The sequence below is a fragment of the Schistocerca nitens genome, chromosome 1 (genome assembly GCF_023898315.1).
Source record: "Schistocerca nitens isolate TAMUIC-IGC-003100 chromosome 1, iqSchNite1.1, whole genome shotgun sequence".
Classification (NCBI taxonomy): domain Eukaryota; kingdom Metazoa; phylum Arthropoda; class Insecta; order Orthoptera; family Acrididae; genus Schistocerca; species Schistocerca nitens.
Window position 1 is genome coordinate 787,729,794 of NC_064614.1, and position 17,631 is coordinate 787,747,424.

General features: G+C 38.0%; 1 protein-coding gene across 2 annotated transcripts in view; it reads right to left on the minus strand.

Moving 5' to 3' along the window:
- The window catches only part of LOC126261967 (MOG interacting and ectopic P-granules protein 1), a 111,983-nt gene that overhangs the window by 16,508 nt on the left and 77,844 nt on the right, over window positions 1-17,631 (minus strand). For both annotated transcript variants that reach the window (XM_049958584.1, XM_049958583.1), the window contains one exon: window positions 362-529. In XM_049958584.1, the coding sequence (XP_049814541.1) occupies window positions 362-529 (168 nt within the window). The remainder of the gene's footprint in view (window positions 1-361; window positions 530-17,631) is intronic.

Sequence of the window (17,631 nt, forward strand, 5' to 3'; positions counted from 1 at the left end):
GACCTGCTTAGCTAATCACAGAAACGAGTTTTCTGTCACCCATAGGAGTTTAAAACAATCCATACTGTGAATTAGAACCTATCTGCTCCGAATGTGCCCAGCTCTTACATAATTACACACTTTAGCTATAAACATTTCCTTTGTTAGTCCTTTATATCTATTAAATGTGAAGTACTCTAGGTTATGTCGCAAATTCTGTACTGAGCTGCAAGTCTTATTTGAAGCATATGTGATGCATATATAATTCTCTTTGATCTGAAGGCCACCAATGTCGGTCTTTAGACAATTAACTTTTGAATTATGACATGGTCCACATCATAACATTTACCCAATAATACTGTATTATTGTATGACACTTTACCTGTATAGTAATGGAATTGCTTGCAGCAGAGATGTTTGGAACCAAAGCTACAGGGGCTGGAACGGAAGCCACTGCACTTGCAGTGCTTGGTGGCATTATTGTAAGACGTGGTACAGATGGGATGCCAGCAGGCATCATTGGCATCATCTGGCCCGGACTTCCAACCATCTGGGAAAAATAAAATAAATAAATAAATAAATAAAAAAAAATACTTCTTTGTGACAGATGCTAAATGAGCAGAAACTAATGTGTCCCAGGAATGTTGTGTTTACAGATGTTCCAGTTAATGTAGTGTATATACAGGCTCTGCTAGTGCTGCACAACATTAGTACATAAAATTGGTATTAAAATAATGTGTAACAAATGCTTTCACTCCTATCTAGAGTAAAATTCATGTCTGGGAGATTACCAATTGTAATCTTAAAAACACAATTGCTACAGCATCCAACTACTTTTTAAGCCAAACACACAGTCCATGAAGTAAGAATATGCTCTAACTGCACTAAGAATTTATTATTCTATTGCACAACTGGTTTCAAAGCATTAGAGATCCATCCTCAGGTGCTAACTAAAGAACAGACTGGACGGAAAGGCTAGTTATAAAGTCTGCACAAAGAGTTACAAAAAATGACAGTCTGCATAAAGCTGGCTCACTCAATTAAAAAAAATCACACATGCATGGTGGTTGGGTCAGTCAGTATGTTAAGTCAAGCACATGCACTCTCATGTGTAGTGAGCTGAAAAAACCAAGAGTTTAACAGCCGAAGACCAGAAGACAAGTGGCATATAAAAGGCAAATATAACCAACATTTATCCTATGAGCACCCAGCAGAGGACGTCACTGAGGCAATCAAGGCACTGTGTAGTTCGATCTGCCAAGGGGCTAGAAGGGCGTGACAGCGCATACACCAAACGTGAACCAATACGAATCACGGACAGTGCCACAAAATAGGGCTGTTAGTCCGTCCATTTACAGTGTGTAGGAATTAAAATAACTTCATTAAAAAACTGCTAATAGAAGAAGGGAAGTTTCTTATAATATCCAAGATACAACCATTCCACCATCATAAATGCAAAGGTAACTCTGTGTTACCTTGTTACATTCCATCCTGGATTTTCCATTGTTTGATCTATGTTACCTTTTCCGACAAAACTGCTGAACTGTTTTTGATAAAATTTGATATGGGGTTAGACTGAATACTGAGAAAGAACAGGCTACTTTAGAAGGTGTGTTGTACAAGATATTTACTGATCTGAAGAATGTTGAATGAATTACGGAAAAATATATACTCTTTGGAAAACTATTTACTCTTTGACTTTTGAACACTCTTATTGCTTGATATTTCCTATGTAATACAATTGAAGGTAATGAACACAAGGCTTATACAACCCTCAGTGTGTTTAATCCATAGTTCTAAAGTGTGAAAGCAACTGTTTTTGGCAAAATTTGGTATGGCGATAGCGCAAATCCTGATGAAGAACATAGCCACTTTAGCAAGTTAAATAAATAAATAAACAAAACACCAATAAAGAATTGTCCCCTAAAAGGGTACAGCAGAGAATGGAGTATCTTTTTTTGTAACCATGATAAAAAAATTATTAAATCTGTTGCACAATGTACATTCTGTACGAGGTGCATTCAAGTTCTAATGCCTCCGATTTTTTTTCTCCGGACTGGAAAGAGATAGAAACATGCGCATTGTTTTAAAATGAGGCTGCGTTCATTTTCAATACGTCCCAGAGATGGCAGCACCGTATGGCAGATGGAATTTTACTGCTAGCGGCGAGAATGAGAACTGTTTTAAATACTTAAAATGGCGACGTTTTCCTTACTTGAACAGCGTGCAATCATTCGTTTTCTGAATTTCCGTGGTGTGAAACCAATTGAAATTCATCGACAGTTGAAGGAGACATGTGGTGATGAAGTTATGGATGTGTCGAAAGTGCGTTCGTGGGTGCAACAGTTTAATCAAGGCAGAACATCGTGTGACAACAAACCGAAACAACCTCGGGCTCGCACAAGCCGGTCTGACGACATGATCGAGAAAGTGGAGAGAATTGTTTTGGGGGATCGCCGAATGACTGTTGAACAGATTGTCTCCAGAGTTGTCATTTCTGTGGGTTCTGTGCACACAATCCTGCATGACGACCTGAAAATGCGAAAAGTGTCATCCAGGTGGGTGCCACGAATGCTGACGGACGACCACATGGCTGCCCGTGTGGCATGTTGCCAAGCAATGTTGACGCACAACGACAGCATGAATGGGATTTTCTTTTCGTCGGTTGTGACAATGGATGAGACGTGGATGCCATTTTTCAATCCAGAAACAAAGCACCAGTCAGCTCAATGGAAGCACACAGATTCACCGCCACCAAAAAAATTTCGGGTAACCGCCAGTGCTGAAAAAATGATGGTGTCCATGTTCTGGGACAGTGAGGGCGTAATCCTTACCCATTGCGTTCCAAAGGGCACTACGGTAACAGGTGCATCCTACGAAAATGTTTCGAAGAACAAATTCCTTCCTGCACTGCAACAAAAACGTCCGGGAAGGGCTGCGCTTGTGCTGTTTCACCAAGACAACGCACCCGCACATCGAGCTAATGTTACTCAACAGTTTCTTCGTGATAACAACTTTTAAGTGATTCCTCATGCTCCCTACTCACCTGACCTGGCTCCTAGTGACTTTTGGCCTTTTCCAACAATGAAAGACACTCTCCGTGGCCGCACATTCACCAGCCGTGCTGCTATTGCCTCAGCAATTTTCCAGTGGTCAAAACAGACTCCTTAAGAAGCCTTCGCCACTGCCATGGAATCATGGCGTCAGCGTTGTGAAAAATGTGTACGTCTGCAGGGCGATTACGTCGCGAAGTAACGCCAGTTTCATCGATTTCGGGTGAGTAGTTAATTAGAAAAAAATCGGAGGCCTTAGAACTTGAATGCACCTCGTATAGTGTATAGCTATTGTGCATGGCACACCACGAGCTATGCTTATCTGAACAGGGAAATACGTCAAGGCAGCTGATGTTCTTGCAGCACAATAGCTCACTTGTTCAGCTTCACTCAAAATAACAAAACTAATGAAATGTGAGTCCAGCATTGGGTAACACCTATGAATAAATGAAACTGCATCAAAAATACGTAAAAAATTTAACAAGCCTGAATGTAAATGAGAGGGAATAAAATATGTATGACGGTAGTATCTGTTCCTGAAAGAACTATATACATCATAAATGAAGAAGCCATACAATGCATTAAAAGGAGAAGAGGGAATAAATGTGAGAAGTATAGTCAGGATATTGTCTACAGTAACGCACAGCATATGTAGTTTGCATATATATAACCTACGAGCAACAGGTGGTGGCAACTGTATAAACTTTATAGGCATTAAAAGTACTACACTCATAAACTACTTTAAACAGAGTAGGCTTAAGATGTGATAAATAAGGCAAAATTCAATGACAATGTCATACAGACTTGTTAAAGGGCGTGCTTACATGTGATACATGCACATGATGCAATGGAGTAACAGTCAAGAGTGTGTGAAGCATAATGTAAAATGACAGCAAAAGTTGTGTAGTAAAAGGAATCGTTAAATATTGGTCCTCAACTGTACACTATTTACAATAGTATGCCAATACTGGGATAATTTTTTTGATTCTTTGACTGTAGAAATCACGTAGTTTTGAGACGTAGAACTCGTCGAGCCATATTCAGAGTGAATTTTCATTTGGGAAGGAAATTCCTTGAAGGTTGTTCAATAGGGAGCAGGAAAGGAGTCAATCCATATGAAGTTGGTTGCTTGACGATTTTTAAATATTTTAATTTTTTTTTTATGTGCAATTGCCCTATATTTGAGAAGTTCTAACAGTTTTTTTTTAAATAATTTATCTTGCACCTTAACTGGATGGTGGCCATTTTTATTTGTGGGCTTGCGACAATTTTTCAGTCTGGAGACATTAGTGAAAATTTTAATATCTCTGCACTGGGTTAGGTTTCAACATTGCAATTGACATGATTGTTTTTAGAAAAGTGTCCTCTACAATGTTGTCTATTACACAAAATACCTTAAATTAAAAAATAACCAATCAAAATGACCTAAGTTTGGTATCCAAATTTTCAAAAATCCACTCTTTAGGCTGAAAAATAACAAACAAGGAGTGATTTATGAGAGTATCTGACTGTGAACAAAGATATGATTTTTTGAAAATGAGGAAATAATACACATTACTCTACAAATGATCTTATGGCTGTTTCCTATTTAAGTGGTTTATTGTTTAATTGTAATAAAATTTTTGACATATATTTAATTAACACTATCACCCAATATTAATTTAGTTTGTTTATTTTTAATAATGCAATATTAAACAATAGGAGCTTTTGCTTTTGTTCTATGGTAATTAAATGCCCATTTACGTTTAGGTTTATTGTTTATAAAGAAATACATTATTGCTGGGTGTGGCACTGTTGTAGTCAGTCTGTTCTGAAACCTCTGTTAGAGTGGATGTACATACTTCGAGAGTGTAGAATGTGTTATGTGCTTTGTTCTGTGTGTAATTTGTAATTAATTTTGAGAGATTTACTGGAATGGAATAACATGGATGAACAGTGTTCTGTTGGACAGTTAGCAAGTGAAGTGTGTCACAAAACAGTTTACAGTTCAGTTTCAAAAAACTTGAAAAATGTCAACGACTTTGATGAAGCTAGACAAAATTTCGAGTAAGTTCTTCTGTAACATCAGTGTTTGAGTATCATGAGAAGAAACATATTCTGAAGTACAACCACGTTTTTGGAAGGAAGTGCTGTGATCCACTTAAAGTTCTTAAAAAGCCTATTACTAAAGGTTTGAGGGAAATAAAACTTGGAACATTTGTCCTTGTTATATGAGAGTGAACCAGCTTCCCAAATGAAACGTAATAATTCCCTGTGCCCAAATCATTACTCAAAAATATTTGTTGTGAATCCAGAACCAGAATCACGTAACATTGTTAATGACATTTATATTCCTAATGAGGAAGCTGTTAGCATATTGGATTTTGCTTGTACTAAGTTAGACATATCTCCTGCTTCGAAAATAATAAAATTAAGTAGCAGAAAAAGAAAAGCAGCTGTTGAAAATAAGGTAGAACAAATTTCAGACAAAATTAGAAGACTTGGAATCATGCTTTAAAAATACACATATCAACATTTTTTCTAAAGGAGAATAAAACCTACCACCAGCATCATCTGACACTAAATATTTGGGCTTAACAGAGAAATTCAAAATTAAATGTTCCGTGACATGTAAAGAGGCAAAAGTTAAAAATTTTGTCTGCTCCCTGATTCACGGTCGAGAGAAAAAATAGTTCAAGAATTCAATGTTTCTCATTGTTTGGTTAAACTAACCCGAAAATTAGTGAAAGAGCATTTTGCAATTTCAGGAAAGAAGAAAGGAGTAGGTATAAGTGAAGAAACAATTAAAAAGATCAGTGAGTTTTTTGAAAATGGTGAAAACAGTGGAATGTGCCCAGGTTTCAAGGATAGCAAAAGAGTTGTTAGAAATGGAGTTAAAGTAACAAAGCAGAAACAACTAGTACTGTCACATTTAAATGAACTTTATGTAGCTTTCAAAAATTCTCATCCTGAAGGCAAAATTTGAAGGTCAAAATTTTGTGACCTCTGCGCCCAGTGATGTATTTTGGCCGGATCCTCAGGGACACACACACTGTATCATCAAAATTTCAAACTGATGATTGCGGGTGCCAAAACCCAGTGATCTTAACTGCAAAGAGTTACTAGATTTAATGGTCTGTGACACCAACAATTATGAATGCATGATGAGTTTGTGTAATAAATGCCCTGGTAAGAAAACCGTTACTGAATTGTTTCACAAATATGAGCCAGACAGTATTACGTTCAAACAGTGGGTCACAACTGGGTAGAAATGATAACAGTGGTTAAGTCTCAGGAAGAGTACTTGGAATCTTTAACTGATAACTTACAAAAACTGACCACTATGTTTCTAAAATCCAAAGTATGTTTTTGAAGGACAAAAAAGCACAACTTCATGAAACTGAATGCATAGTGCTCACTGATTTTGCAGAAAATTTTACATTTGTGATTCAGGATACAAAACAAGAGTACCACTGGGTCAATGACCAGGCAACAGTGCATCCAGTTGATGGACAGTCGTGGCTTGTAGAGGGTGAAAGATTAAGTTTGTAAAACAATGATGTTTTTGTGGATTTTTACCACCATGCTGGCCACCATTTAAGAAATCTACTAGTGACAAAGTTTGGATACCAATGAAAAATGTTTCAACGAAACTTTCAGTGCTTGAACTTACCACAGCAACTGGGAGGTCTTATTCTATATCACAGAAGCTTTCTGAAGAAATAAGTGTTCCTAACATTCACCACCAGGTTTAGGAACAGTTGCATCTCAAAGGATGTTATTGAAAATATTTATTTTAAGTATATCAAAATAATATGAATGTCAATTTCAGTGATGTTTCCACTTTTTGTACATAATTTAGTACCTTACTTCAATAATAATTGATTATATCCAGCCAATATCACACATGAATAGGCAACAGCCATAAGCTCAGTTGCAGAGTTATGTGAATTATATCATCATTTTCAAAAATTCACATCTTTGTTCACAGTCAGATACCAAAGTTGAAATTTTTACAGTACGTTGCTATCATGTAGGTGTACAAACTGTGCAAAAATCATATTTTTATATTCAGTCCCATCTGAGATAACTAACCCAAACTTTACAAAAAAAAAAGTAAATTTTCAAATTTCAAAAATTCATAAAAAATTAAGGGAACATTGCTCTATATGAGGCTAGTAGTGTATGATATCTTACTACATAGGAAAAAAAATGCTCTAATAAATCACACTGTTTGTTATTTTTGGGCCTAAAAGGTGGATTTTTGAAAATTTGGATACCAAACTTTGGAGGTCATTTTGACTGGTTATTTTTGAATTTAGGCTATTTTGTGTAATAGACAACATTGTAGAGGACACTTTTCTAAAACACTCATGTCAACTGCAATGTTGTAACTTAATCCATTGCAGATATATTCATATTTTTGCTAACATCTCTAAACTGAAACATCGTCGCACGCTTACAAACGAAAATGGCTGCCATTCACTACAGGCGGAAGAAAATTTTTTTAAAAACTGTTTGGAACTCCTCAATTATAGGGTAATCACATATAAAAAATGAAAATATTTAAAAATGGTCAAGCAACCAACTTAATTTTTATTGGAACACTTCACTTCATTTGGATTGACCCAAAGGTGAAAATCTCAGGCTGCAAGATCAGGTGAATAACGTGGGTGCGGAATGAGTTCTCAACCCAACTCCCATTTTTTTTTTTTTCTCTCCCCTTCAGTCTAGGAAAATGCGGGCCGGGCCAATTATTGTGGAGTAGCATCACTTCACCTAGTCTTCTTAGTCGCTGTTCTTTGACTGTGATTGTGCCTGCAAGACATCTCAGTTCTTGTTAATATAAATGTCAGCATTGATGGTTACACCTTGGGGAAGCAATTCGTATTTCACCATACTGTCGTTGTTCCACCAGATGCATAAAATTTTCTTTTGTGGATGCGCACAGATCTTTGTATGAGGAGTTGCTGCTTTAATTGGGCTCAACCAATCCTTTCTTTTCCTTATGTTACATAATGACACCATTTCTCATCACCAGTAACGCAAGATAAGAATGGTCAGTGTTGTTCATGAGCCAACTGATGACCAGCAAGCAGAGATGCATGTATGACCACCCACTAATTTTTGTGAATTTGGCTTAGAGCATCCCATAGACCCAATTTTTTAACCTTCCCCATTGCATGCAAATGTCACGCGATGGTGGAATGTTCACAGTTCATCACATTTGTAAGGTCTCGAGTACACTGACATACTTCATTGCAGATTAATGTGTTTAAACAATCATCATCAAACCCTGGAGGTCATCCTGAATGTAGACAGTAACTAAAGTCGAAATGATCCTCCTTAAAATGGGAAAACCATTTTCTTTTAGTGCTCTGTCCAATAGTATTATCCCCCTACACTGCACAAATACTTCAGGCTGCCTCTGCTGCTGGCTACAGGGTGTATACGTGGACAAGGGGAAAAAAAATTCCCTTATTTCCCGGTTAAAAATACACTTTTTCCATGTTAAGTGACAGTATATTCTTCCTCGGCACTGTAAAACTCATCAATCCTTTGAATGTTTATGGTTTTATATACCGACATAGACTTTCCCGGCACTTTATAAAACAAAACCAGGGTGTATATGACCCGGGACAACAGGGAGATCCGGGAATTTTTTCATCCGGGGGAAAACCGGGAAAAACACGGGAATTGTTTAGAATTCTGGGAATTTTTCATTGTTTTAGTTTTCAGTTAAATTTTTGTAATTTTGACTGGTAAGAACCAATACTTTAACAAAGGATATTACTGTATCCCGCAACTGCAGAATAATACTGCAGCAACAAAAGATTAACGAGAGAAAAAAAAAAAAACGAAAGTAAAAGTTGCAAAGGAAATGCACCGAATACAACAAAACAGCGCTAATACAAGCGTCTGCCAACAGCCAAGTGTGTCAAAGGCTTTAGGGAGACTATGCAATGCTTCGTAACAACAAATTGTCTCCAATGAGAGTGACGTGAATACTGTTTAAATTAGATTCGTTTGAGCAGTTGCAGGCAGGCTCTTATGCATGCGCAGTTGAGTCGCATATGAGTAGTACCTTCTCCCGCTTCTGGTTACAGAAGTGTGGCTGGGCGCCACCACCTAATATTGGCCCGGTTCGAAAATATAGTAAATCTGGGGCTGATACAAAGAGCAGTCTGAGTTGTGGTGGTGAAGTGGGCCGTCTCCATGTGACCTGTGTTTACGTTCAGTGATTTTGTTGTTTCCTCTTCGTTTACTGCTCTCACGTTAAATAATAACAAAATGGATTTTTGTGGCCGGAAGTTATCAAATGAATATAATTTGTTCGCATAATTACTGAAGGCTAAAATATGTTAATAGTTTCAGATATCATTCCCACCTTTCTGACAGTCGAGCATTAATCGTCTTGCAGAACAATGAAGTTTATTTTTGCCGGTTTGCTAAAGAGATTTGGCTTTTATTAATCTTTTCTGCTGAGGCAGTCAATTTATATGAAATGAAATGTTTTATTTCACACTATTGGCTAGTTTCAACTGTTCGCTGCATTTCCAGTGCATGTATGGCATTATACCATAAGTAAGAACCAAACATGAGATAATGCAGTACTGGTACTCCAAGAAAATTTACATACGAATGTGCATTTTAAGCCTAATTATGCACTTCAGTATGGTTCACGAAATTCTGACACTCTTGAAGTATCCTCTGATGTCTTGTTTCTTTTATGACATAGTTAAGATCTTTTAATGTTTTACACATACGAACATATGGGCTTCCTGCAGCTGCGCAAGCGTGGTGACTCCTGTTATCTGATGCTCTCTTGCAACTGCTGAAACGAACCTATTTCTAACAGGTCTTGGGAAAATATTGCGAAGGTGGTTTGAAAAGAGTTACATTCGAAGCAGATTTCCTTTTGCGCAAGATGAACTATGTGCAAGAATGTACGATGAACTTCTTAAATCACAAAGCGTTTGACTCTCACTTAAAAATCAGCTCTTTGAGGACGACCATTTAGAAGAATCTAGAGCCTAGATCATCAGGCATTTACATCTTTATTAAAAACTTTACTGGCACTTTTGTGTGATGTACCTTAAAGTGTAACACGAGCAAAAAAGATCAACGTTATATGTGGGAGCTTAGCTTCTCTTCCAGCTTATTAATCTTAAAAGACCAATATTATATGCGAATGCTACGTCTATTAATTTAAACCATTAACTTTTCTTATTTGTGTGTTCACACTACTTAAGAGTGATCTTGCTGTTGGCTGACTATATCACGTGTCCTATGCTGTCATCAGCTGGCGAGATCATGTGACATGAGCTGTGACTGGCTTACAAAAGCGCATCGCAATCTCGATTTCAATGTGTCGGAAAGTGACATGCAGTCTTGATCACAATTTATTTATTACGGTGATCGGTTGGCTTCGACCATTACTGTGGTCATCTTCAGACTAATCACTACCAGAAGGAGGTTCTTACTCATTAGTCTGAAGATGACCACAGTAGTGGTCAAAACCGGTCACCATAATAAATAAATTATGATCAAGACTGTTTTTGATAGTAAATATTTGTAATACATCGATCACTGTGCACTCCCACCACAATGTATTCAAAAGTAATAATATCTTCATAATATGAAAATATGCAGCATACATGTTGCTGCACATCAAAGGTATTTCAAAACGTGTTCCCCACCCCCTGAGTTTGTTTTCTAAGGTGCCGGGAAATTCATGTCGGTATATAAAACCATAAACATTCAAAGGATTGATGAGTTTCACAGTGCCAAGGAAGAGTACATTGTCACTCAACACGGAAAAAGTGTATTTTCACCCGGGAAAAAGTGTATTTTTAACCGGGAAATCCGGGAATTTTTTTTCCTTGTCCACGTATACACCCTGGAAACTCAGGGGAAAAAAAAAAAACATGTTTTGAAAGACCTTTGATGTGTAGCAACATGTAGGCTGCATATTTTCGCATTATGAAGGTATAAATTTGAATTCCACCAAACACTGAATGTCACTTTCCAAAGAATTGAAATCAAGACTGCGATGCGCTTTTGTGAGCCAGTCATAGCTCATATCACGTGATCTCGCCAGCTGATGACAGTATAGGACACGTGATGTAGTCAGCCAATAGCAAGATCACTCTTAAGTAGCACAAACATACAAATAAGAAAAGTTAATGGTTTAAATTAATATACATAGCATTCACATATAATATTGGTCTTTTAAGATTAATAAGCTGGAAGAGAATCTAAGCTTCCACATACAATGTTGATCTTTTTTGCACGCGTTACACTTTAAGATACATAACACACAAATGTGCTAGTAAAATTTTTAATAACGACGTAAATGTCTGATGATCTGCGCTCGAAATTCTTCTAAATGGTCGTCCTCAACAAGTTGATTTTTACTTTGCAATTTAAGAATTGTACATTCTTGCACATAGTTCATCTTGCGTAAAAGGAAATCTGCTTTGAATGTAACTCCTTTCAAATCACTATTCGCAATGTTTTCTCGCGACCTGTTAGAAATAGGTACATTTCAGCAGTTGCAAGAGAGCGCCAGATTACAGGCGTCACCGTGCTTGCGCAGTTACGATGACGCAGGAAGCCCATATGTTCGTACATGTAAAACCTTAAAAGATCATTATGTCATAAAAGAAACAAGATATCAGAGGATATTCCAAGAGCATCTGGATTTCGTGAACCATACTAGAATGCATAATTCAGCTTAAAACACAAATTTGCATGGAAATTTTCTTGGATTACCAGTACTGTATTATCTCATGTTTGGTTCTTTATTATGGCATAATGCCATGTGTTCACTTAATTGAAGCGAAGAGTTGAAACTAGCCAATAGTGTGAAATTAAACACTTCGTTTCAAATAAATTGACTGCCTCAGCAGAAGAGATTAATAAAAGCCAAATCTCTTTAGCAAACCGGCAAAAATAACTTCATTGATCTGCAAGGCAATTAATGCTTGACTCTCAGAAACATGGAAATGAAATCTGAAACTAGTAACATATTTTAGCCTTCCGTAATTATGCGAATGGATTTTAATTCATTTGATAGCTCCCGGCCACAAAAATCCATTTTGTTATCATTTAACGTAAGAGCAATAAACGAAGAGGAAACAAAAACATCACTGAACGTAAGCACAGCTCAAGTGGAGACGACCCACCTCCCCACCACAACTCAGACTGCTCTGTGCATCAGCCCCAGATTTACTACATTTCCGAACCGTGCAATATTAAGTAGTGGTGCCCAGCTATGCTTCTGTAATCCGAAGAAGGTTCTACTCATATGAGACTCAACTGCGCATGCGCAAGAGCCTGCCCACAACTGCTCAAACGAAACTAATTTAAACGGTCACGTCACACTCATTTGAGGCAATTTGTTGTTATGAAGCATTGCATAGTCTTCCTAAAACCTTTGACATGCTTTGCTCTTGGCAGATGCTTGTATGAGCAATGTTTTGTTGTTGAATACGGCGCTTTTCCTTTGCAACTTAAGTTTTATTTTTGTTCATGTTTCGTTGCTGCAGTATTATTCTGCAGTAGTAGGTACAGTAACATCCTTTATTAGAGTATTGGTTCATACCAGTCAAAATCACACAAAATTTAGCTGAAAACGAAAACAGTGAAAAATTCCCGGAATTCTAATCAATTCCTGGGTTTTTCCCGGTTTTCTCCGGGATGAAAAAATTCCTGGGTTTTTCCCGGATCTCCCGGAGTCATATACACCCTGCTCCATCCCCCTCAATAACAGAAAGACGTGTCGGAAATGTTCTAATTACTTTATTTGGCACACCATTTTCTAGTGTTCACAGCTCCACTCACTATCTCCAAACGACAATAAGCAAATTCAAATAGCAACAGTGAACTACAAACAAAAAATCTCTGTGCAATATTAATAGAGATACTATCTAAGACAGTGTTGCCAAAGCAGAGTTACTAAACACAGCCTTCCAAAATGCCTTCACAAAAGGAGACAAAGTAAATATTCCAGAATTCGAATCAAGAACAGAAGCCAACATGAATAATGTAGAAGTAGATATCCTCTGAGCAGTCAAGAAAGTCTTCCGCTTCAGACTGTATACCAGTTAGGTTCCTTTCAGAGTATGCTGATACAATAGCTTCATATTTAATAATAATAACAATAATAATAATAATAATAATTCTTCTTCCGTATCTGAATGCACCAATGATATCTTCCCTTCCCAGTACTTAGCAACGTAGTTTGCTTTGTCATTGACTCAAAATATCATCTTTAGTGCATGTTATAGACATATCTGGGCAAATCAATAGGTGGTCCAAGTCCTGTATTGCTCCGCATTCACACCTATCACTATCACTGTAACCCCATTTAAATAGGTTTGATTTGCACCCAGTTACTCCAGTGCGCAGCCAGTTTAACGACCTCCAAGTTGTAAAAGGTAGTTGAAATCCTGCAGATCCCTCCTCAAGTAGTTCCATTGTGGAGTGTGGCACCATTTCTTCCCAAAGAGATAGCCGCCTTGCGACGGGCTTGGTGGCGAGCTCTTCAGTAGTTTCAATGAAACTCCTGCGGGATTTCAGCCGGACACGTTGTTTTCGGTGCATATGCATTGGGTGTCGAGGATCATTCTTTTGTTTTGATCTTTCGATCGCGGTGGCTACTTGTCTGCGGATAGTGGGTGGTGCTATGCCTATGATGGGATAAATGATGTCTGTGGGAGTTGGTTTGAGGCATCCTGTGGCAATACGTACAGTTTCGTTTACGGCGACGTCAACTTGCTTAATGTGAGCAGAGTTCCTCCAAACTGGCACCGCATATTCTGATGCTGAGATACTCAGCACCAGACCCGTGGTGCGCAAAACATGTGGTTGCTCCCCACGATGAACCTGTTAGCTTCCGCAGTATGTTGTTCCTGGCACAGACCTTTTTTTAGTGTTGTGAAAGTGCTGCTTAAAAGTAAGTGCTCTGTCCAGTGTTACTCCCAGGTATTTTGGACTGTTTGTATGTTTCAGTTCTTCCCCTTGCCACATGACTCGGAGTTTCCATTTGGCTTGTTTGTTCCTAAGATGGAAGGCGGATACTTGAGATTTACTAGGGTTTGGTTTGAAATTATTGCCGTCGTAATAGGTAGCAAGTTCTGTTAAGGCTCCTGTGAGATTCTCCTCCACTTGTTCAAAGGTTTTATCCTGAGTGGCTACTGCTGCATCATCAGCATATATGAACATTCGTGTCTGGTGGCTGATGGGAAGATCATTGGTATAGATGTTAAATAATATTGGAGCCAAGACACTACCCTGTGCAAGTCCATTTTTCTGGTCCTCCATCGGCTGTTTTTAGATTGTAAGGTTACATAGTAGCGTCTGTTCTGTAGCATGCATTGCACGAACATAGAAAGGGTGTAGTCCTTAGTGACATTATACACTTTCTGGGTAAGCAACTTATGGTTAACTGTGCCATATGCAGCACTGAGATCTAGGAATGCGACCCCAGTTACATCTCCTCTCTGATAGCCGTCTTCGACAAAGCAGTGAGACAGGCCGGAAATTTTTAGCTTCAGCTGGGTCTTTCCCTGGTTTTAATAACGCAATAACCCGAGCTTTTCTCCACAGTTCAGGAATTTGCATTGTTGTGATACAGTTATTCATTAGCTCTAGGATCCATGCTTGCATAATAATAATAATAATAATAATAATAATAATATACAACCATTCGTTCGATGAAAGATCTATACCCAAAGACTGGAAAGTTGCACAGATCATACCAATATTCAAGAAAAGTAGTAGGAGTAATCCACCGAATTACAGGCCCATATCATTAACGTTGAGTTTGGAACGCATATTGTGTTTGAACATTATAGATTACCTCGAAGAAAACGATCTACTGACACACAGTCAACACGGATTTAGAAAACATCATTCTTGTGAAAAACTAGCTCTTTGCTCACACGAAGTGTTGAGTGCTATTGACAAGGAATTTCAAATTAATTCTGTATTTCTGGAAGGCTTTTGACACTGTACCATACAAGCGGCTTGTAGTGAAATTGCGTGCTTATGAAATATTGAATCAGTTATGTGACTGGACTCATGACTTCCTGTCAGAGGGGTCACAGTTCGTAGCAATTGACGGAAACTCACTGAGTAAAACAGAAGTGATTTCTGGCATTCCCCAAGGTAGTGTTATGGGCTGCTGTTCCTTATCTATATAAACAATTTGGGAGATGATCTGAGCAGCCGTCTTTAGGTTGTTAGCAGACAACGCTGTTATTTATCGACTAGTGAAGTCATCATACGATCAAAACAAATTGCAATATGATTTAGAAAAGATATCTGTATGGTGCAAAAATTGGCAACTGACCCTAAATAATGGAAAGTGTGAGGTCATTGACACGAGTGGTAAAAGGAATATGTTAAACTTCAGTTACATGATAAATCAGTCAAATCTAAAGGCCGTAAATTCAACTAAATACCTAGGAATTAGAATTACGAACAACTTAAATTGGAAGGAACACATAGCAAATGTTGTGTGGAAGGCTATCCAAGATTGCATTTTATGGCAAGACACTTAGCATTTTATGGCAAGACACTTACAAAATGTAACAGATCTAATAAAGAGACTGCCTACACTACACATGTCCATCCTCTTTTAGAATACTGCTGTGCGGTGTGGGATCCTTACCAGATAGGATTGACGGAGTACAGCGAAAAAGTTCAAAGAAGGGCAACACGTTTTGTATTATCGCTAAATAGGGGAGAGATGTCACTGAAATGATACAGGATTTGGGATGGACATAATTAAAACAAAGGCATTTTTCATTGTGGCAGAATCTTCTCAAGAAATTTCAGTCACCAACTTTCTCCTCCAAATGCGAAAATATTTTGTTGACACCGACATACATAGGGAGAAACGATCATAATAAAATAAGGAAAATCAGAGTTCACATGGAGAGATAAAGGAGTCAATTTTTTTCTGTGTGTTATACGAGATTGGAGTAAAAGAATTGTGAAGACTGTTCAATGAACCCCCTGCCAGGCACTTAAATGTGATTAATAGAGTATCCATGTAGACGTACAATGACAATAAATCAAATAAACCCATAGCAACTGAAATAACCAATACACAAAACAAAAACACAGTGAACTTGTGCACCAACCTAATATTTTGTGGACGATTCTTTATTGGTATACTATGCCCTGTATGTCATTGCTACTATGACTGTGTGTTAGTGTCACAAAATATACTATTTAAGAACCATTCATAAAGTACTTGGAAATGGCTTAAGGCCACAATTTTACAACTGTACATAAAATAAAGAGAATGGCAGCTCCTCAAGGCATCATCACGAAATCATTCAAAAAATTAATTACAGTTGCAGAACCTATTGCAATGGAGATTATAGAACCACGGAAGTTCGAAAAACACTAACATCTCATCTACTGGTTTAATGTTTCAAGCTCATTTGCTGCTGTCCTCCACAACAAATCCTTTGTGTCAAACGGAGTATCAAATCGAAGAGGAAGGCGGGCTGTGCTCTCTACTTCATTGTAAATAAACACTGTCCACACCAAATACTTTTAGAGCTCAAAAATAATATTTAGCACAAATCATTCTGACTAGCAAACATTATCTTTCAGTGAAATATAGTAAATACTTTAATAAATTATTTTAACTGTAAGCAAGTCTTGCAGTCAGATCAAACTGCCGATTTCTCTAAATTTCAATGTGGCCCGATATGAAGCAGAATGACATTTTTTCTCTCTGTCACAGCATATCCTGTATGCACTACGATGTTTTCAGTCTGCTAGTAACTGCCAGAACTTTTTGAATCAGATTCTGGATGACTATATGAACAATGAGTCACTGCTAGAACTGGCCAATTCATACAAATACATGAGTGTACCACTTTATCACGATATGAAATGGAATGATCACACAGGCTAAGTTGTGGGTAAAGTAGGTGGTAGTCTTCGGTTATTGGTTGAATACTGGGGAGGTGCAATCAGTCTACGAAGGAGAGTGCTTACAAATCACTCGTGTGAGTGGTTCTACACTCGAGTGAGCAGTTCTAGTATACCACACAAGTACGTTGGACCTGTACCTATTTCAAGAACCAGCTTCAAATAATGACTCTACGAATATACTACAATCCCCTACATATCACATATATAGGGATCGTAAGGATGAGATCACTATAATTAAAACACACACACACACACACACACACAGAGAGAGAGAGAGAAAGAGAGAGGGGGGGAGAGGGGGAGGGAGAGGGAGAGGGAGAGGGAGAGGGAGAGAGAGAGAGAGGGAGAGAGAGAGAGAGAGAGAGAGAGAGAGGCATTCAATCAATCATTCTTCCCACACACTATGCATGAATGGAACGGGAAGAAACCATAATATCTGGTACAATGGGACATACCCTCTGCCATGCACTTCACGGTGGTTTGCAGAGTCAAGGTGTAGATGATGGGGTCAATGACACTGTTATGCAAGTGTACTAGAAAACAGACGCCATATTATTTTAACAGTGAACAGAAAACATTCAATTCTGGGCATAAATAAGGCAGCATATCACACTGTACAGGACATTTGAGGAATACAGGGTGAACCACCTAAAATTTG